Raw genomic sequence first — 22,859 nt, forward strand, 5'->3', positions numbered from 1 at the left:
GATGGTCATGTGGTTTTTGTCTTTCGGTTGCCTTATTTGATGGATTATATTTATCATTTTACATATGTTGAACCATCCCTGCATCTCTGGGATGAAGCCAACTTGATCATGCTGGATAATCTTTCTTATGTGTTCTTGGATTCAGTTCACAAGTATTTTATTGAGAATTTTTGCATCTATGTTCATAAGGGAAATTGGTCTGTAATTCTCTTTCTTTATTGGATCTTTATGGGCTTGGGTATCGGGGTAACTGGCCTCAGAAAATGAACTGGGCAATGTTCTTTCTGTTTCTATTTTGTGGAATAACTTGAGGAGTACTGGCATTAACTCTTCTTTGAAAGTCTGGTAGAATTCTGCACTAAAACCATCTGACTTTTGGTTTTTTTGTGTTTTGTTTGTTTTGTTTTTGTTGGGAGACTTTTAATGACTGCTTCTATTTCACTAGGGATTATAGGTCTGCTTAAATTGCTTATCTGATCTTGATTTAACTTTGTTAAGTGGTACATATTGAGAAAATTATGCATTCCCTTTAGGCTTCCAATTCGTTGGAGTACAGGTTTTTGAAGTGTGTCCTTATGATTCCCTGGATTTCCTTGGTGTCTATTGTTATGCCTACCCTTCTTCATTTCTAATTTTGTTAATTTGGATCTTCTCACTCTGCCTTTTAGTTAATTTACCTAGGGATTTGTCAATTGTATTGATTTTTCTTGAAGAACCAACTCTGTTTCATTGACTCTTTGAATTGATTTTTTTCTGTTTTATTGATTATCAGTTGAGACTTGCTTTATGTCCAAGCTTGTGGTCAGTTTTGAAGAAAGTCCCATGAGTTGCTGAGGTGTATTTTTTGTGTGTGGGTGAAATGTAGTGTAGATATCGTTAGGTCCTTTGGTTTATAGTGTCAGCTCCAGCATTTCTCTGTGTAGTTTTATTTGGATGGTCTCTGTCTATTGGTGAGAATAGGGTTTTGAAGTCTCCCACCATCAGTGTGTGAGACTCACCTTGTAATCTAGGCTGTAGTAGTGTTTCTTTTATAAATTTGAATACCCTTGTGTTTGATGCAGAGATGTTAAGAATTGCAATGTCTCCTGGTGAGTTTTTCCTTTGATATGTAGTGTCCTTCCATATCTCTTCTGATTTGTTTTGGTTTGAAGTCTATTTTCTCAAACATTAAAATAGCTACACCAGCTTGTTTCTTAGGTCTATTTGCTTGGAATATCTTTTTCCATTCTTTTACTCCTAGGTGATGTCAATCCTTGATGTTAAGGTGTGGTGGTATTGTGTTCAGCCAGACTACTGACAGACTACTCAAGCAAGGACTTGTGACAAGCCCTGAACTTTCCTATTATGCAGAGACTGGACAAATGATACAGGACTTGACAATTAACCCAAAAATTTTCTTTTCAAGATTCCCTAAAGATATCTTCACCCTTACAAAGCAAAAAGAAAAAGAGAATATAGATATGAGATAGATCATCGAATCTACTCTGAGGAAAAAAAAAGATAAAGAAATAATAGGATAAATAGGTAGAACAATAAATCTACACTGAAGAAAAAGGGGAAGATATAAAAATGACAAAAAGTAGACTACTGAATCTATTATGAAAAGAAAAAAGAGAATATGATATGATAAGATAAAAAGGGAGATTATGGAATCTACTTTTAAAAAGGAACTACTTGTTTTAAATAAGATAAGTAATGAAAATTTTTTGGTCTGAGTTTATCAGCTGCTACTAGACTGGACATAGTTAATATATATAATGGAGTTTTTATCTGAATCTGTCAAATGTTAAGGGACTAGACATCATTAATGTAATTTTTGGCTGTATATATTGTATATACTTATTGGATAGTTTTTCTTGTATTAGTTAAGCTTTTTTAAAATTTTAGACAAAAAAAGGAAAACGTGGTGGTATTGTGTTCCCCAAAATATTGTGCACCCTAATAAGCTTATCTGTTGTCAGAGACAGAACAGCCACTAGATACAAAGACTAGAAAATGGTAGCACTCACACCTTTAATCCTAGCATTCTAGAGACAGAAATCCCTCTGGATCTCTGTGAGTTCAAGGCCACATTGGAAACAGCCAGGCATGGTGACTCACTCCTTTAATACCAGAAAGCGAGCCTTTGATCCCAGGGAGTGATATTAGAAAGCAGAAAGGTATATAAGGCATGAGGACCAGAAACTAGAAGCATTTGGCTGGTTAAGCGTTCAGGCTTCTAGCAGCACAGTTCAGCTGAGAGCCATTCAGATATGAGGACACAGAGGCTTCCAGTCTGAGGAAACAGGACCACCTGAGGAATTGGCCAGGTGAGGAAGCTGTGGCTTGTTCTGTCTCTCTGATCTTCCAGCATTTCACCCCAATAAATGGCCTCAGGTTTGATTTTATTAATAAGAACTTTTTAAGATTCATGCTACATTAAAGTGTGGGTGGTGGTGGCGCATGCCTTTAATCCCAGCACTCGGGAGGCAGAGCCAGGTGGATCTCTGTGAGTTCGAGGCCAGCCTGGGCTACCAAGTGAGTCCCAGGAAAGGTGCAAAGCTACACAGAGAAACCCTGTCTCGAAAACACCCCCCCCCCAAAAAAAGTGTGTTTCTTAGATGTGACTGAAGGATGGATCCTGTTTTCCTATCCATACTGTTTGTGTGTGTGTGTGTGTGTGTGTGTGTGTGTGTGTGTGTGTGTGTGTGTGTGTGTGTGTTTTAAACTGGGGAGTTAAGATCATTGATGTTGACAATTATCAATGTTTTTTTTTTTTTTATTCCTGTTATGTGGTGGTGGTGGTGGTGGTGGTGGTGGTGGTGGTGGTGGTGGTGCTGTGCTTCCCCTCTTGATTTGCTGGTCTGGGATTATTTATTTATTCCTTGTGTGTTCTTGACTGTGGTTAACCTCTTTAGGTTGAAGCTTTCATTCTAGAACCTTCCATAGGACTTGATTTATAGATGTTGCTTAAATTTGGTTTTTAACATGGGATGTCTTATTTTCTCAATCTATTGTGATTGAGAGTTTTCCTGGGTATAGAAGTCTAGGTGGGTTTCTATGGTCTCTTTGTTTGTAGAACATCTATTGAGGCCCTTCTGGCTTTTAGAGTCTCCACTGAGAAGTCTAATCAGTATATATTGGATCTATAATTCTAGTAGGTCTGCCTTTATATGTCACATGATCTTTTCCTTTGCAGTTTTTAATATTCTTTCTTTGTTCTCTTTGTTTAGTGTTTTGATTATCATGTGTCAAGGAGACTGTCTTTTCTGGCCCAATCTACTTGGTGTTCTGTATGCTTCTCGTACCTTGATAACCATCTCCTTCTTTAGGTTGGGGAAATTTTCTTCTATGATATTGTTGAAAATATTTTCTGGGCCTTTGACCCGTGTTTCTCCTCCTTCCTCTATTCCTATTATTCTTAGATTTGGTCTCTTCATAGTGTCCCAGATTGCCTGGATGTTTTGTGCCAGGATTTTTTCAGATTTATCATTCTCTTTGTTGGAGGTGTCCATTTCTTCAGTCATGTCTTCAATACCTGGGATTTTTTTCTCTGTCTCTTGTACTCTGCTGGTGAGGCTTGCCTCTGAGGTTCCTATTTGAGGTCCTAAATTTTTCGTTCCCAGATTTCTCCCAGTTTTCCTTGTTGATTCTATTTCTACTTTTAGGTCTTGAACTGCTTTCTTCACTTCCCTCCACTGTGTTTTCATAGATTTCTTTAAGGGACTCGTTTCCTCTCTAAGTACTTCTGTTACAGTCAGAAAGGCTGGCTTTGTCTTGTGCTTCAGCTGTGTTGTAATCTCAGGGCCTGCTGTGGTAGGGTTGCTGGGCTCTAATGGAGACATAGTGTCCTGGCTGTTAATTTTTTTTTAATGCTGGCATCTAGACCTCTGGGCTAGGGATGATTGTAATTCTAGGTGCCGAAATTTGAGTTTCTCTTTGTTAGTTGGGTGTTTTTCTATTGGTTTCTGTTGCGCTCCTCTTCTTGTTAGGATAGTGTACATTGCCTGGCAGGGAAATCTTTTGAGACTGGTCTAGACGTGGCCACTGGGGATTCCAGGCAAAATGTGTTTCTAGGTATTGGGAGCTGACATTAGGAATGGGGATGGACTAGGAAGGGTGTGGCTGTTAGGGTCCACAGGAGGGAAGGGAGCAGGGCGTTCCACCAGGCTCTGCTTAGTTCCCTGGTAAAGGAAGCAGAGAATGAGGAGTCGCCACGTAGATAGTCTGCTACAGAGCTTGGGATGACACTTGGGGACTAGATTTGGAGAAGCAGAGTGAGAGTAAAGATATGAAGCTCACCCACCTGCTTCACTGACCAACTTGTTTCTCCATCGGGATTGTCAGGCGGGTTACCACAGAACGCCATCTGGATAACAAGATCAGTGGAGAGGAAGGTTGGAGAAGACGATTTGTGTGATCCACTGGAGACTGGGGGCAAGGATAGAGAGGGAGGTGAGGCCACAGCAGATGGTCTGCTACAGAGCTGATTATGAGACTTGTGTAAGACAGCAGGGGAGGTGATGCTCTGGAGGTAGCCTACCTGCTTCCCTGGCCAGAGTGCTCTGCCAAGATAGCTCTTTATCAGTTTTATTTTTTCTTTTGAGATCTCTGTTCAGATCCAGAGCCCATTTCAAAGATAAGATTCCAGGGCTCCAAACAAAATCCAGAAAATTCTATTTTCGTAAGCCATCTTTAACACTCACATTGCAGGTAAGAAGCTATTGTTGCTTCTTGGAGAAAAGTTAATCATGATAAAGGCATCATTAATGAATATTAAAGTTTTATGATGCTGAATTTAAATTATTAGAGCTTCACCATAAGAAAGTGTGAAATTGAATGTTATGTCTGTAATAAAAGAACTTTGCAAGACACCTCCAAACAGCTTTTAAAATATAATGTTACCAATATAATATTACTTGCATGCTTTTGTGGCACCCTTATGCAGAGGGAAAATATGTCATTCAATAACCACTCTGTAACTTTAAAGTATATTCCATCATTGATATTTTGCAGAGTAGAAAATGGAAGTTGGAGAGGTTTGTCTAGTGCTTTCGAAATGGCATTTGATGAGGGCTAGGGTTCAATCCCTCCATCTGCAGCCATACTCCTGGCCCGGCCACTGTGCAGCCTCTATATGTTTCTACCATTCTGGAAGCATTTTTCATAAATGTGGAGATAAATAAATTGAATTATATTAGTTCTTACTTATTCAAGTTCTTTATATTGATCCACACTGTATAAAATTGAGGTGGATCTTAGATCTAGCTCCAATGTCCTGGAAAAAGAAAGAAAAGACATTCTTAGCAAGAATGGGAATTTAAGTATCATCCACAATATTTCTTTCCCAAGAGTAGACCTGTAAATAGTCCTTGTAAATTGATCTGAAAGATGCTGCCACTGCTGTTCCTCCTCTTCCTCCTCCTTCTCTTCCTCCTCTTTCTCTTCTTCTTCCTCCTCTTCTTGCTCTTTCTCTTCTCCCTCCTCCTCTTCCTCCTTCTGCTCTTCCTCCTCCTCTTCTCCTTCCTCCTCTTCCTCCTCCTCTTCCTGCTCTTTCTATTCTCCCTCCTTCTCTTCCTCTTTCTCCTCCCCATCCTCTTCTTCTTAGAAGAAGAGGTTAAATTCCTTTGTAATCATCTAAATTCAGATACTTACTCATTTCTGACAAAATTTGTGCCAGGAATTGATTAGATATCCTCTTTCAATTCCTCCACAAACTGTTTCTTATTAATAAGGTTAATTTCCTGTGTATCTGATGAGATCATTAAGGCATCAGAGCATGAGATACACAGTGCATCCTCTAATTTAGCAAAGTTCCTCTCAATTATCTCCTACAGGAGGGATGAAGAAAAATAGGAAAGAAAAAGTTACCAAAGCATTAGAATTGATAATTTTCCTTTTTTGGCAAAATGAAACTAGTCCTGTTTCTTTAAAGACATTATAGAGAATATGCAAATAAAGACTCGAAAAGAAAGAGATGGCCCAAGGTTCAGAGAACTTGCTGCTCTCCCAGAGGACTGAGTTCTGTTCACAGCACACATGTTAGTCAGCTAACATCTGCCTGGAACTTCAGCTCCAGTGGATCTGATACCCTTTTAAATGTGTTTGAAGACATGTTATTTTTTATTTTTTTCTAACACTCTGTTCGAAATAGGGTCTGTTCTTTCTTAAACTCACTCTTATCCTTAACTGAGTCACATGAAGGCAGCTTCTATGCCGGCCGGCATTGTACCCCCACTTTAGTTTTCTTTATTCATCTCAGGAATTATATTTATGGGTTGCAGAAATGGCTCAGTCCAGCAAAGTGCTTGCCTTGTAAGCACAGAGACCAATTCAACCCTCCTGCCCCCAAACCACGTAAAATAACCAGCCATGATGGTACACTTGTAATCTCATGACAGGCAAATCTCTTGCCCGCCAACCTAGCCCTTATATTCATGGCCAAGTGAGAGTCCCTGTCTCAAAGAGCAACATAGATAACACCTGAGGAATGATGCCCAAGGTTGACCACTGGCTTCCACATTCAGGCACACAGAGGTGTACCCACATACACATGAACACACATGCACACATACAAACAAATTGTCTCTATGATTTCTATAACTCCTTTCTCTGTAAGTATGTAGAGTCTTTTTTGGGGGGAATCTCTTGTTTTCACCTAATAGTTACCATTATTCACATAATGTCTTCGAATACTTAAGGCACACTGTTGTAAATTTACCTGCCCTATTGCTCACCTCTTCTGACTGTTCTGTGATGGCTCGCATTATTCTGTGATTTTCGGCTTTTGACAATAAACTTCTTTTAAGTGAGGATTGCTTCCTTTGGAAGCTTAGATGTTGTGGACATGGAACATTTGTATCCAGGTATGCCAGATTTGCTTTACAATGTAATGCAAACTCATCTCTCACTCCTAAGTGAGTAAGAGATAGTTTACTATGAGTCTCATGAGAATGAGCATGGCCTAGGAAGGTGGGTGTGAGTTGCCCCAGAATGGCATTTTTCCCTAAGGAATCAGTTACATGAAACTTTCATAGACACAGAACAAAGAAAAGCCACAAATCAGCACACTTGCCATGTATATTGAGGGGGACACTATGGGTAAAAGTGAAGCGAGGAAGTCTGTGCTCTAGGGTTCAGATGCTGCATGGCAGCAGTATTTGCTTTGGGAGTGGTAGACACTGGTGGTTTGATCCTTAGTTAGACTCCCATGGATAAAATGAAATTTTCACTTGCAAGTAATTATCAATTGGAGGTAGCTTCTGGGTTAGAGATGGGGAAAAACTGAGATCTCTTCATTTTTTTCTGTAGGCACTTAGTGCTATGAAGTTGCCTTTTAGAACCACTTTCATTGTGTCCCATGAGTTTGGGAACGTTGTGTATTCATTTTCACTAAATTCTAGAAAGTCTTTAATTTCTTTCTTAATTTCTATCTTGGCCCAGATTTTTATTCAGTAGTGAGTTGTGAAGTTTCCATGAGTGTATAAGCTTTCTGTTATTTTTATTGTTGAAATCCAGCTTTAATCCACGGTGGTCAGATAGAATGCAGGGTGTCATTTCAATTTTCTTGTATCTACCAAGACTTGCTTTGTATCCAAGTACGTGGTCAAATTTGGAGAATGTTCTATAAGGTGCAGAGAAGAAAGTGTTTTCTTTTGTGTTTAGATGAAATGTTCTGTAAATATCTGTTTGGTCCATTTGGTATATAATGCCAGTTAGCTCCAACATTTCTCTGTGTGGTTTTCAGATTTCTAGATGGCCTGTCTATTGGTTAGAGTGGGGTATTAAAGTCTTACACTATTAGTGTGCAAGAGTCAATTTGTGATTTAAGTAGTGGTGTTTCTTTAAGAACTTGGGTGCCCTTGTGTTTGGTGCATGGATATTAAGAATTGCAATGTCCTCTTGGTGGATTTTTCCTTTGATGAGTATGTAGTGCACATCCCTATCTCTTCTGATTAGTTTTGACTTGAAGTCTATTTTGTCAGATAATTAAAATGGCGTTATCAGCTTACTTTTTAGGCTTAGAATATCTTTTTCCATCCTTTTACCCTAAGGTAATGTCTAGTCTTGATGTTAAGGTGTGTTTTTTGGATACAACAGAGGATGGATCCTGTTTTTCCATCCACACTGTTAGTTTGCATCCATTGATATTGAGATATCAATAAACAGTGTTTATTGATTCCTGTTATTTTGCTGGGGTGTGTGTGTGTGTGTGTGTGTGTGTGTGTGTGTGTGTGTGTGTCCGTCCCTTCTTTTGATTTGCTGGTCTGTGCTGTGGATATTGCTCTGTACGCTGTGAATGTGTTGCTCTGATTTGGTTGATAAATCAAACGCTGATTGGCCAGTAGCCAGGCAGGAACTATAGTATAGGCAGGATAAACAGAGAAGAGAGTTCTGGGAACAGGAAGGCTGAGTCAGGAGTTGCCAGCCAGACACAGAGGAAGCAAGATGTGAAGGCAGAATTGAGAAAAGGTATCAAGCCATGTGGCTAAACATAAATAAGAATTATGGGTTAGTTTAAATGTAAGAGCTAGTCAGTGGTAGGCCTGAGCTAATGACTGAGCAGTTTTAATTAATATAAGCCTCTGTGTGTTTACTTGGGTCCAAGTGGCTGCAGGACTGGCAGGTGAGAGAGATTTGTCCTAACCATGGGCCAGATGGGACACAGAAAAACTTCAGCTACAGGTCTGGGATTATTTATTCCTTGTGTGTTCTTGACTGTGGTTAACCTCTTTAAGTGGGAGTTTTCCTTCTGGCACCTTCCATAGCACTGGATTTGTAGATAGATATTGCTAAATTTGGTTTTCATCATGGAATGTCTTATTTTTTCCACCAATTGTTTTTGAAAGTTTTGCTGGGTATAGTAGTTTGGTCTGGCAGATGCAGTATTGTAGAGTCTGCAACACATCTATCCAGGCCCTTTTGGCTTTGAGTCTCCATTGAGAAGTCAGGTGTAATTTTAATAGGTCTGCCTTTATAGGTTACTTGATCTTTTTCTCTTGCAGCTTTTAATGTTCTTTCTTTGTTCTGTACATTTAGTGTTTTGATTATTATGCTCCAAGGAGACTTTCTTTTCTGACCCAATCTATTTTGTGCTTTGTAAGCTTCTTGTGCTTTGATAGGCATCTCTTCCTTTCAGTTGGGGAAGTTTTCTTCTATGGTTGTGTTGAAAATATTTTCTGGGCCTTTGACCTGTGTTTTTTATTTCCTTCCTCTATTCCTTTTATTCTTAGGTTTGGTCTCTTCATAATGTCCCAGATTTCCTGGATGTTTTGTGCAGGATTTTTTTAGATTTAACATTCTCTTTGACGGAAGTATTAATTTCTTTTATTGTGTCTTCAATGCCTAAGATTTTCTCTTCTGTCTCTTGTGTTCTGTTCCTGAGGCTTGCCTCTGAGGGTTTCTATTTGAAGTCCTGAATTTTTTATTTCCAGATTTCCCTCAGTTTTCTTTGTTGATTCTATTTCCACTTTCAGGTCTTGAACTGTTTTATTCATTTCTTTCTACTCTTTGTCTTTTCACAGATTTCCTTAAGAGATTTATTCATTTCTTCTTTAAGAACCTCTATCATATTCATAAAGGCTATTTTAATGTCTTTGTCTTGTGCTTCAGCTATGTTGTGGTACTCAAGGCCTGCTGTGGTAGGGTTGTTGGCCTCTAGTAGAGATGTAGTGTCCTAGCTGTTATTGTTTGTTTGTTTTGGTTTGGTTTTTTTGTTTGTTTGTTTTTTATGCTGGCTTCTAGGCATTCAGGTTTGGGAAGACTGCAGTTGTAGGTGTTGATATCTGGTCTTGTGTTTGTTGGGTGGGTATTTTGTTCCTATTGCCTTCTCTGGTTCTTAGGAGAGTGTGGTGGCTGTGATCCCTGGTAGGAAATTCTTCTGATATTCTGCTAGACGTGGCCACCAGGGAGGGGGGTTCCAGATAAAATGTGTTTTAGGTATTAGGAGCTGACACTTAGGAATGAGGATGACTCTAGGAAGGGGTGCTGAGGAAGGAGGGAAGTAGATGTTCCATCACAATCTGCTTAGTCCCCTGGGAATGCAGGCAAGGAGGAAAGGGAGGCTGCAGCAGGTGGTCTGCTACCCAGCTGGAGATGAGACGGGGGATTGGACTTGGAGCAGCAGAGGAGAGGTGAAAATCTGCAGTTAGCCTGCCTGCTTCCCTGGTCAGAGTCAAGAAATGTGTTAGTTCAAGTAACCTTTTCTTCCTCCATTCTTTTCAGGGCTGAGTTGGAAGAATCACATAATTATGACACAACAATTTCATATCTGAATCATTCTGGCAACTCCATTAACCTGTGTGCTGTAGGAGAAACTGATGATGGTAAGTCTGCTAAGCCAATTAATATTATAACCCTGTGCAGAATAAGAATGTGTCAGGATGGTATTCTCCCTACAGCTAATGATATGTTAAGATTTCACATTCATTCTGCTCTGCCATCTTATTTCCTTTTTATCTCTCCCATCTCTTGTCTCTTAACAATAGGTATCAATCCAGCTGGGCATCAGCACTGATCTGGACTCCTAATAAGTGACTCCTACTGTGTCCCTCTTCCTTTCTGCCATTTCTTCTCATCTCTAATCATCTTAACTGCTTTGCCCTTTGTAGGTGTGTAGGAAGAAAGTCAAGACAGTGTGATTCAATTTTTTCTCACTTCTCTTAAGGAAATCTCACCTCGCTTATCATAGCATTCTTGCAGTTACTTAGTGTGTAGAAAATGAGATGACATACCATGAGAATTAGACTTTGTGTTCAATCTAATTTAAAAAGGGGATTTATATAGTAGCTCTTGAGTCCAGAGCTAAATCCTCCAGCCTCTGGTGATGCTCAGAACATTTTGTGCAAAGGAGATGCTCAGAGAAAAGGAATGAGAAGCTGAGACGCAACATTACTGCAAGGTTCAATGTCTTTGTTCTACAAACAGCATCATCCACTTCTCTACAGAAGCTATAAATATTAGTGCTACAATAAATAACAGGACTTACAAACCCAGCACTATGGATTGTATTTCACTGCTAGTTCTTCTGTGCAGATACCTGCAGATTGAATGCTTCCATCCCTCACTACAAGAGACAAGAGACTGAAGACTAGAGAGGCTGAGCTGTACATAGTGACCCAAGTACCGTGTGGTAGAGCAATAGTGCAGAACAGGCTAAGCCTGTCTGGACACACCATGCCCTTTCCATAAATCTAAGCTGCATCTTACACAGGGGAGCTTATCTTCCTTCAAGGAGGCTCCAGAAGGTCTTCCAGCTCAATTATTGCTGTACAGACAAGAAGACTTAGGTTCTACGAAAGAAGTCATTGTTCTGGAATATATACTTAGAAAGTACGTGACATAAAACATGAAGATATATTGTCATTTCTGTAGCAGGCTTTTTCTTTTGGTTCACCAACCAGCTCCCAAATCATGACACGGAGACTTACTAGTTATGAATGATTAACCTAGCTTAGGCTTGTTTCTGGCTAGCTCTTTTAACTTAAATTCAACCGGTTTCTCTTCACCTTTTGCCTCAAGGCTTTTTAACTTTCTTTCTGTGCATCTTACTGTCACTGCTTCTCATGTCTGCTGGCTGGTGGCTGCCTAGCTGCCCTGGGCATCTCCCTCATTCTCTCCTCTTCTCCTTCTCTTGTTCTTCTCCCAGGCCTAGATTTCTTCTCCTATTTATTCTCTCTGCCTGCCAACCCCACCTATCCCTCTCCTGCCTAGCTATTGACCATTCAGCTATTTATTAGACCAATCAGGTGCCTTAGGCAGGCAAGGTGAAACAGCAACACATCTTTACATAATTAAACAAATGCAGCACAAACAAATATAACATACCTTTACACAGTTAAAATAATATTCCACAACACATTTCACTCTCTAAGAGTGAGAAATTGAATAACTACTGGAAAATTCTACTGGACAAAGTCTATTATCAGCAAAGGCTGCCTTGAACACTTAAAATTTAGAGGGTAGATTCAGGCATGAGATGGAAGTTTTGCAATTGATTATTAATGTCTGCCATAGGTGTAGGATTTTTGTTGTTGTTTGCTTTTTGTTTTGTTTTTCATTCATTGCCCACCCTGTTACAGAGGTGTTCTAAAAGTCTAAGAAGACAGACAGTTGTCCTTGTGCCCTGATAACATTTGAAATGGGATAAGTCAGATCATTTGTGAAAAAAACCAATGTGCCTATGTGGTTTGTAGAATATTAGTCATAGGAATAGAGCAGGGCTTTTCACTTTCTAATGTCTGCATTGATCCTTGGGATCTTCTTAGAATACAGATTCTGGCTCCACAATTCTGGTATGTGGCCTTGGAACCTGTATTTCTAACAAGTTCACCTTTCATGTGGTGCTGCTGGTCTGTCTACCACACTTTGACTAGAAAGGCTAGGGCCCCATGTGGACTGGATCCCACTGAATGACTTTCTATAAGACTGAAGGCTCACAGGGCTGAGGGGAAGCTTGAGTCTGAGCCTACACCTTTTTTTCTCTGGACCCCTGAGACTCCCTTACCCAGAACCTACCATTACAGAAATGCCTCACCAAGGTCCTGGTCAGTGATTCTCTCTTGATCCGTCTTCCTCTTGACAAGCTGGGCTTCACGGGAGGGTGTATGGATGTTTCACACATGCAGGGCTACTTGTTCTAGTGGGTAAAGCTGAGGATTGATTATGGAAAGCTGGGCAGGAGATCTCCATTTATTCTCTCCTGGACACAAATTCCAAAGGTGGGCCTTGCAGGGGCATCACTTGAGGGACCTAAAGGAGGAATTATTAACCCAAGCCTCTCTTCAGGCTTTTCTACAGAGTCCTTCACTGCACTTGAGGAGTAATGCCACCAAGTAAGCCAGGGCTGATGAATAAAGAGGCAGAAAGGGCTCAGGAAGTGAGACCTGGTCCAACTAAGAAATGACTGTGGAACAGCAGAGTCAGGGGGGAGGGGATGGAAGTGGCCAAGGCTATCCCTGCCAGTAGGACACTGTGTGGTAGACTAGGATAGAGGATAGACCAGGTAAGACTTGAGAAACTAGGGAACTATAGCCAGCAGTCAGGAGGATTTCTGTGACATGTCGCATCCCCTTACTAAGATCAATGGAATTGACAAATCTGTAGCAAGACTGATGAAGAAAATTAACAATCTCAGGAATAAAGCAGGGTTAGCCTCACAGACCCGTGGGCACTAAGGGTTAAGGAAGCACTGTACAGACATGAATTTGGCAACTTAGTCAAAACTGAAATAATCCCTTTTAAATTTCAGACTACCACAGATCACCCAAAATAATTTGAATTGCCCTGTAACCCTTAGGAAAAACCTGAAGTTAGAATTTGAAAAGTTCCCCGAAATAGGGACTAAGGCCCTGGCTCTGAGGGTAGAGAGCTTGCCATGTAAGTATAAAGACTGCGGTTTGAATTCCTAGGAACAGATGAAAGCTGGAAGATGTGGCTTCTAGCTATAAGTGCAGCATTTGGGAGGCAGAGGCAGGGATCTCTGAGAATCGGTGAGCTCTGGGTTCACTGAGAGAACATGTCTTAGAAAGTAAAATGAAGAACCGTTAAGGAGGATACCCAATAGCAATCTCTGGCCTCCAAGTGCACATGCACACCTCCAACACACGTGTGTGTCCATATATAGGAAAACACACATACACACATGCACACCTCCAACACACATTGCATACATGAGAACATACATACATACATGCACCCACACCTCATACAAGTTCCCCAAAGAAAGTCTGCATCCAGGTGATTTCAGTGAAACATGCTTGCAAACTCTTAAGAGCTAACACCAGTGCTTTGCAATATCTTTGAGAAAAATAGAGGCAACCAGTTCCCAGCTTGTCTCATGAAGTTAGCATAAGCCTGATACTAAATCTAAAGGCTAGCACAGCAAGCCTTGATCTTCCAACAGTAGCCATAAAGACTGTTAAAACAGGATATTAGCAATAGTATTCAGCAAGCATCATCAAGTGCAGTTTGTTTCAGAGATACAAAGCTCAGTATCCACAAATCAGTGTCACCCACCACAGTGACAGAGTGAAACAGTAAAATCACACAATAGATTCTGAAAGGACACTGGACAAAATTCTACCCTGTTCACAACATAATGATTCTTGGAAAAATAAGGGAAGAGGCACTCCCTCACTTCGATAAAGGATGTTCACAGGAAGGCTGCAGAGCGTGTTACTTGGTGGTAAAGAAGGGACTGCTCTCTCTCCAAAACTCGGAACAAGGCAAGAATGCCCTCACCTACTACTCTCACTCAAAGGAGAGCTAAGATTTCTAGCCAGAGAGAGGGCAATGAGGAAATGAAAGGCAAGAAAGATAGCATCTTCATCTGTAGGAACTCCTAAGAGTTTATAAGAACCTATCAGAGCAACAACCCCCGCTCCCCACCGCCAAGAACTAATAAACACAATTGTGTTTTTATGTACTACCAATGTGCACGTGGGTGCTAAAATTGGAAAAGTACAATACATTTTAAGTTTTCTTTCCAAAAGATAAATGTGTAGACTTAAATTTGTCACAGCATGCGTAAGAGTTAAGTATTAAAGGGTATAAAATTTGGATTAAATAAATCAAATCTAATCCAAATGAGTGAAAAGACATATTGTGTTTGTGGATTAGAAGACCCAATAGAGTAAAACTGACAGTAAACACACACACACACACACACACACACACACACACACACACACACACACACACACACACCAGTTCTCCCCAAGTGGCTCATAGGCTTAAGGCAGTTCCTATAAATATCTCAGCAAGGTGTTCTGTAGCTATAGACAGGATTATTCTAAAATTTACATGGAAATGCTGAGGGACTTAAAATAGGTGCAGACAGTTTTGAGAAAGAAAATGTGGGCAGGAGCAGCCACCTGATGGCAAGACCGATAACTTCAGTGACGAAGATCATGTGGCCTTGGTGGAGAGTCGCAGTGTGGCGGACTGAAGCTGAGAAACCAGAGACGGGCAGGTCATAAATGCACAAAACCATTCTTTTCCTGTTTCCCCTTTTACGAAGATGGAGAAGCAACCCAATGAAGCTAGCCTTCTAACAAATCATGGTAGAGTATATAAGTATCCATAGGTTAAAAAAATAATGTCAAACAGGAGCCTAATTCTCACACCTTTTATAAAATCTAATTTAATGTTTCTCTCAAGAGTGAGGAATTGAATTTCTTTTCTAAAGGAGTGATGGGGTGGGGCTAGGGAGCAGACAGGAAGGGGAGGATACAGTAATTGGTGTCTGTTTTCCCATCAGTGATTTTGTCCCTTGAAACAAACCCAATAGCTTAGGGTCACAGTTCACACAGTGCCCACCATGACAGAGCTCACTTAGTCTTGAATCACAGGATTCAGGCTGTTCTGGAAATTACATAGTTATCCGCGGATGTTATCAAGACCATCAGTGCCCTTATGCCTCCTGGTGCCAGGGAATTCTTGAGGGGTCTTGGAGAGCCTTGGGGACACCTTCAGACCATGAAGTTCTAAGCTGGGAAGCTGTTCCTCTTCAGTGGCGTTCGGCAAGCGTCTTCACTTCCCTGAGTGTGGGTTTCCATATCGGTAAAGTTTGAGTATCAAAAGGAAGCATAATGCCTAGACTGTAAAGATGTTTGCCTATTTATATTACTGAATTACTTAACATTAATTGGAGTCATCTCACCTCCTAATGTAAAAGACAGACTTGTCTAAGATGACATGGGATGTCTTACATGGAGAAGTGAAAGGTCTCCAGACCACGAATCTCTGCATTTGGAAAGTGGCCGAGGAAACTCTTCTGGAGTTTTCTCTTTTTCTGCTGCCCTGGGAAAGCTGTGTCAGAGCAGGCAAGTTAAAGGCCCCTGCACAGAAAGTGAGCCTGGACTCCAAAGCTGTGGCTCAAAACTTGATACAATTCCTAGCCCCTGCTGATTCGTTTGGAGTACAGCCCACCCTCCCTTTCTCTTATTTTTGAGATTGTAATTACATCATTTTTCCCTCCCCTTTCCTCCCTTGGAACCCTCACATCTGCACCTTTTTGCTGTTTTTTTTTTTCTTCTCAAGCCTTATGTTCTTTTTCTTAATGAATTTATTTATTTATTTTACATTTCTGCCTCAGTTTCCCCTCCCTCCTCTCCTCCCAGTCCCTCCCTCCACTCCTCTGTTCCTACCCCTGCCCCCAATCCACATCGCCTCCGTTTCTGTTTAGGAAAGGGCAGGTCTCCCATGAGTATCAACAAAACATAAGCCTAGTGTCCTTACCTTGGAGTAATGGAGAGCCTTGGCTTTGACGACGCACGGGCATCCTCAATTGAATGTGTGTGATCTTTTCCTGCTTATTGGAGCAAGCATCCCCAGGGAATCTGCAAGCCCTGGTTTTGTGATTTCCAAGGCATAACATGCACTGATATTCTACATGGTGGAAAGGGAAAGCAAGTGAGATCATAATTTGTTAATTCTATGGAGAGCACAGACAGATACATCAAAGAGAAGATTATCTTTTTAAAGAGTGGAGATGAGGCAATACTTAGAATTGATATGGGGAAAACTGACTCATAAGTAGATTTAAATTTTTCAGATTTATTTTACTTTGTGGATATGAGTGTTTTGCCTCCATGTATGTCTGGGCACTGTGTGTGTGCCTGGTGCCCATGGAGGTCAGAAGAGGCTGTCAGATCCCCTGGAACTGGAGTTGCTGGTGGTTCTGAGCCATCATGTGGGTACTGGGACTAGAACCCAGGTCCTCTGCAAGAGCAACAAGTGCTCTTAACCGCTAAGTCATCTCTCTAGCCCCATAAACAGATTGATGTTTTTAAAAGGGTGTGTGTTAAACAAAAAATTAAAACAAGGGGCATAAAGTAGCTTCCTCTAAAAGTCACTAAAGATGACTTTTACCTATACATTTACCTATGTGGAACTACATTAGTAATGATACACATAGAATTTTAGATCTAAGAAAACTTGAATTTTAGGGGAAACTAGGGTTACACTTATTTTGTCAGTGAATGATATGTTTACATTAAGAGCTGAGCAATGGGGCATTTTTTGATCGATTTCAAGACAATAGCAGAAGAAACAGAGCAGAAGCCCTGCCTGCTCCACACTTTCAGGATTTCATAAATGTTTGCCAAGCAACAAGCATATGAGAAGCAATTTTCTGGAAAATGTGACCCTTTTCATGCAATGCCCAGTGTCCTATAGACAACATTTTTAATTGCTATCTGGGAGGGGGTGCTGATGAGCCAGTTTCTCAGAATGACAGCCCAAGGCTCATGGGAATTCATCTGAATCCCCCAGGAAGAAAGTGGCAGGACTCAAATTTGGTGCCACCAATTCTCACCACTACTTATATGTATTAATAATTAAGGAAGTCATGATTTCATTAAGTCACACTCCCAGAACCATCAGGAAAGTCAGGAGATATTTATGTCCTCTTTCAAGCTGTGTTTAGGAAACAAAGTACTTGGGGAAGGACCTGGCAATTATCTAAGTTAGACTTGGGTTCCTAGTAGTCTGCACACACACACACACACACACACACACACACACACACACACACACACACACACCTACAACTACCTTTCGCATTTCTCTCCTAAGTGCTACCACTGATTTTTGATAATATCTTTTAAGCAGGATGTAGGTATCTATTTACTAAATCAGGAAGCTTAAGATGTGGTTTCTTACATGTTCAAAATAGGCTATAAATTCCACCCTGGAAATCCCCACAAAACTCAAACCTTGATGCTCTGAAGGGTGAGAAAACTGGACTCTGCAATCATATAAATGATATTAATCCTGACTATTTAATTAAATGAGTATATAAACTGACTTGAAATATCTTTTGTTTATTTTAGCCACTTATGAAATTGAAATTGAAGAACTCCAAAAGGTATTGCTTCTCCTGTCCTTACTGATATGTGATTAAGAGTAGCACACTCCCAACAGATGTGAGTCTAGAATACTTTCTAGCCAGATGAGAGTTCCTTATTTGAAGCAGGCTTTTTTTAGGTTCTAGTGGTAAGGGTTCTGAACCCCAGTCCTTTAATACAGAATTAGAAGGTGTGTATTGAGTTGGGCAGACATGATCTGAATTTATTCCTGGACCCTTATCTCTTGTGGTCTGTGGCAAATGACCTTTAATAATCATCTCTTTCAGAGAGAAATGTCCTTGAGGACAACCAAATTTGTATATCTTATGCTTTCAAGAAAACAGACAGAGCCCAGAAGCATACTTCCTGGGCTCCTGCCAGTGTGGTGCTAAATGCCACCTTGGAAGTGATGTAACAATTCAGTTGGGGCCCCAAGTAGAATTGCTACTGGCCTTAGTCATAGCTCCTGGCTATGACCTTGAATGTTGGTCAACAAGGACATTGTATGGGACACCTGTGCAATGGGAAGAATAGAATACCTACATCTGGAACCCTTGTGAGGGGAGCATAGGCAAGCACTGATGGAATGGTGTGTTGAGGAGGACCTGGAACTTGGCATTCAGCTCTCTGAATCACCACTCCTCTGTAAATGGAGTGCTCCCCATGGGGACAGGAAGCTTGTTTTATCACTGTGTCTGCCACAGCAGATGTTCAGTAAATGGGGGGACCAGTACTTCTTCAATCACAGAGAGCAGTGAAGTGTCTGAGCTCTTAGCATAATGTCTGGCACGTATAGTAGGCGCTTCCCGAGCCCTTCTGTGGGGTCAGTTAATGGTCTAGTTCACCCTCGGTGGGCACATTTTGTTTTCAAGCTGGGCGAGGAGAGTCTGATGTCATCTTTTTTGATGACTTGGCTGCGGGGCTGTGTGAGCATAGTTCACACTCTTACGAGATGCTCCTGGATCCTTGCAGAAGGTCTGGTTGCCTCACATCAGACTATTTTCTGTGGTTATCCTCCTTTCTGGCAATTACCCTGTCTGCCTCCTGCTGGCATGTTGGTGTCTAGCAGCGAGCCCTTTATTTGATCAGGAATTATACAATGGCATTCAGTCCCCAAGATTACCCTGGGTGTCAGTACCCCTGCCTCCAACTATAAATGATGACTCGAGGGCTCAGAGCTATTAAGTAGCCAGTAATTAACATTCAAAGTATTTAAGAAAGGTTCCATGCGACTTGTTTACTGGTACTGATTTGCTAGAATTCTTCGAAGAACCACTAGTCACTGAACTGAGGCCTGCAGGGCACTCCTCTAAGGGCTGTCTAGGCTGTGGAGACTACTTTCAGATTCTTATTTTCTGTTTTCTTCAGGGTTCTTGGCTAGACTCCAAACAATTAATGACAACAGATGTGGGACCAGTGATTAAGGAGAAGGGGAGTTTTGTTATGTTGTGACCACTGGGATGTAATCTTAACAAAAACTAAATCTCTGCCATTTAAGGGTAGAATTTTGATCAGAGAGTGTGTAGTTAGGGCGCCATCCAAGCAAGACTCACACACTGACCTTTGGCAACAGAAACTGCCGGGATGCCATGAGCTGTACATCCAGAAGCTCTTCTCCTTCAGGGGCATGCCTGGAAAGGGAGGCAGAAAAACTGTCCAAGTCATGTTATGTGCTGTAATTTACAAGCATTGCACCTTCAGAAATGCTTTCTTTTCTGTGTGAGCTCCAGCCCTACACACAGGAGTTCATGGAACTCTCTGTGGCCATGGCCTGCTCTTGCCACATCCTGAGACTTCACCTCCCGCTTGATCACGTCACCCAATGGTCTATAACCAACAGCAAAGCCTGCTTTGGGTAACCTCACAGAAATGACTGTTTTCCTCTTTGTTTTCAGCCTTGGAGGAGTTTTCTGCATCCAGAGCTGAGGTAAGTTTTATCTCTAAAATGAAAGCATAGTCTATCCACCTATGACTCATGATTGAATTCGTTTTCCCGGTACGGGTTGGCTATATTCCCAGTGCATGGACTGGTCCTGTTTCCCCAGGGCCTTGTAAGACACCCAGTGCAAAGCAGGGTCTCAGTGACCCTGTCTGACCGTCCTTGCTCTTGTCATTTTAGCCCATACTATGCTCATGCAGCCAACTCTAGTGGTCAAAGCAAAGAGGGGCAATTGAAGATAGAGCCGTAGACCACTTGCGGTAATCTAAAACAGATGGGCAAAATAGGGAGACATGGTACTCCAGGGTATCAGTGGAGGACTCCCAAGTACTGTGACTTAGACAGAAGAGAACAGATTTGTTAGCAATGTAAGATGCAAATGGCATGTTTGGAAACATTACTAGTTAATAAAAAGAGCAAGACGATCAAATAAGCTGGTGGGTTGGGGGAAACTATGAGAATCCATACCCAAACAGACGCAGAGGGAAGGAACAAAGAGAGATGGAATTGGGAAGGCAAACCACAGGAGGACTGTGTGCACCCTACAGGTACTAGAGAACTAAAAGGGTTTAAGCAAAAAATGATACTTCCACTGGTTGGAACAGGCAGAAGCTCATATAAGCTATCAGTCTGGTTGATCTGGTCCTGATTTCTCATCTTAAAGAAAGATTCACAATTCTCAGTCATCTCATTAGGATTGGGCCAATCTACCATCTACATGTAAGTCCTTACTTTTCCTTGGCATCTTCCTATTTCAGCCCTAGACCTAAGGACGAAGAAAACAATGTGAAGGAAAAAGAGCTATGGGAATTAGAACCTCAAAAGCGAGAGGATTCACATCCTGACCACCCTTCTGAGGTATCGATGTCCTAGGACTCATGATGTAATTCAGACATGGTCTTTCTCAAATACAAATCTGATCAGTGTCAGCCACTGCCTCTCTTACAAAGCTAAGGAATAAACCCCAACCCTTTGTGGTGTATGTAAGAACATTCATAATTCAGCCCCCCCATGTGTCTTTTGAGCCTCATCTTCAGTCTTCTCTCTCCTATCCCCCCCCCTTTTCCCTTAGCTTAGTTCTTGTCACAGCTTCCACACTACCCCTTAGTAATATTAGGTCATTAACACTTCTCCAAATAGCCCATATCTTTGCTCATTCTGATTAATCTGCCAGATATTCCTGTCCCCTTCTATCAGTCTCCTACCTATGTTAAAAGGTATGTTTAAAAGCTCTACCTTTTAAAAGATAGAGCTTGATGAGTTCTGCTTTAGGAAGATTTTCCACATTCAGCCTCCCAATGGAAAGGAGAAATCTCTCTCTCCATCCTCTGTTGCTATGGCTGTGAACACTTCCATAAATAATATCCTATTACACCCTAATTTCCTGTGTTCACCATGACCAATGTCTGGGCTCAGTCCATTGCCTGGCCTACTTCCAGAGCTTTTCACATTGTCTTACATCCAATATAGGTCCCATAGATAATGAAACACAGACTTGAGAAGGAGTGCGGGGGAGTAGATAGAAGGCAAATGTCAGGTAAACTGGAGTGTTGCTGGAGGGCTTCTCTCCAGGTTCCACCAAGCCCTACAGTCCCACAATCCATGTATAAAATAATCACTCAGACGCTTATATTACTTATAAACTGTATGGCCGTGGCAGGCTTCTTGCTAACAGTTCTTATATCTTAAATTAACCCCTTTCTATAAATCCATACCTTGCCACGTCGCTTGTGGCTTACCGGCGTCTTTACATGCTGCTTGTCCTGGCGGTGGCTGCAGTGTCTCTCCCTCCTTCTTCCTGTTTCCCCAGTTCTCCTCTCTCCTTGTCCCGCCTATACTTCCTGTCTAGTCACTGGCCATCAGTGTTTTATTTATATAGAGCGATATCCACAGCCCTGGAGGAAAAGAGGGCTACCCAGAAGCCCCCTTACAGGTGGTGAGAACAGGGATGTAGGGCTAAGCCCTCTCTCAGTAGATTACTGAAAATGAAACCCATCATCAGTTATTTGAGCTGCCTAGTTCTTTATCAAGAGGACTAGTGATATTTCTTCTCACGGGATGCCATGATGGTTGAGATGGAAAAAAGAGCCTGACTTGGAGTCAGCACTCCCATAGGCCTGACTCTGCCAGGCATCCATTGGCTCTTCAGAAATAAGTGAAGGGTGTGGTGTGGACTCTGGGAGGATGTAGGCTCTAGTAAGACAGCACTCAACAACCTGTAATAATTAAGAGTTGCTCTCACGAAGAAACATATTCTGAAGCCCAGAGTGCATGAGCAATGAACTGATTTGACTATCAACCCCAGCACTGCTCTTCCTGTTGTCTGTGTTTAGGCAGGTGTCTATGAAGGGACACCAGAAGAAGTCCACGAGGACAGAAGGAGTATTCCAGCTGGAAACCCGGAAGCCATGACTGACATCACTCCGAACAGGCTCTTCCCTGAGGATGTGATGCTGACCAGGCCCTCCCAAGATAAGGGTAAGTTGTATTTCCCCTGGAATCTCTTCGCTACCGAATTGTTCTAAAGGGGAGCATGGCCAAGATCATAGTTTATTTATAGATATATAGTGGACATTTATTATGTTCCTAGTAACTTGACTGTAAGGGCTGTCTTCCCCTGAGTAATGGAAAGAATACTGCATTTAGAGGCAAATGGCTTAAGTTCAAGACTACACAAGTGTGAACTTAACAGTTGTGTGGTGAGTATTCCAGTAGTTCAATTTCTCCATCAAAAAGGGAATCTGAGCACGGACCTCACAGGAGTTATGAGGACCAGATCCAACAGTATGTCATGTGACAGTCTTGTTCTTTTCTTGTCTGCCTGTTGACCCTGCTCTCACCATTAGCAAACTGACATGCCATGCAGCATCATGAAGTGACTATTTCAGCTGCATTTTCTTCCTTCACATTAGTCAGAACCCTCTATTATAAATGAGAATTAAATCATACTTGGTTAAACCACATGCTTGAAGTAGGATCATGTGGCAGAAACTCAAGGCATGCCTGGATCCAGGGACACAGATAATATCACAAGGACAAAGTATCTCGAGTTCTCCTCTAATGTAACTGTGTTTTTCAGGCAGAGTCAAGTC

At 41.4% G+C, this 22,859-nt stretch overlaps 1 protein-coding gene across 4 annotated transcripts in view; it reads left to right on the forward strand.

Moving 5' to 3' along the window:
- Fyb2 (FYN binding protein 2) overlaps positions 1 to 22,859 on the forward strand; it is a 110,170-nt gene that overhangs the window by 57,590 nt on the left and 29,721 nt on the right. For all 4 annotated transcript variants that reach the window (XM_016005727.3, XM_042271528.2, XM_076564635.1 and 1 more), the window contains exons 5-9: positions 10,204 to 10,304; positions 17,814 to 17,848; positions 19,724 to 19,755; positions 20,526 to 20,625; positions 22,101 to 22,245. In XM_016005727.3, coding sequence (XP_015861213.2) covers positions 10,204 to 10,304; positions 17,814 to 17,848; positions 19,724 to 19,755; positions 20,526 to 20,625; positions 22,101 to 22,245 — 413 coding nt within the window. The remainder of the gene's footprint in view (positions 1 to 10,203; positions 10,305 to 17,813; positions 17,849 to 19,723; positions 19,756 to 20,525; positions 20,626 to 22,100; positions 22,246 to 22,859) is intronic.

This window comes from Peromyscus maniculatus, chromosome 2, assembly GCF_049852395.1.
Source record: "Peromyscus maniculatus bairdii isolate BWxNUB_F1_BW_parent chromosome 2, HU_Pman_BW_mat_3.1, whole genome shotgun sequence".
Classification (NCBI taxonomy): Eukaryota; Metazoa; Chordata; class Mammalia; order Rodentia; family Cricetidae; genus Peromyscus; species Peromyscus maniculatus.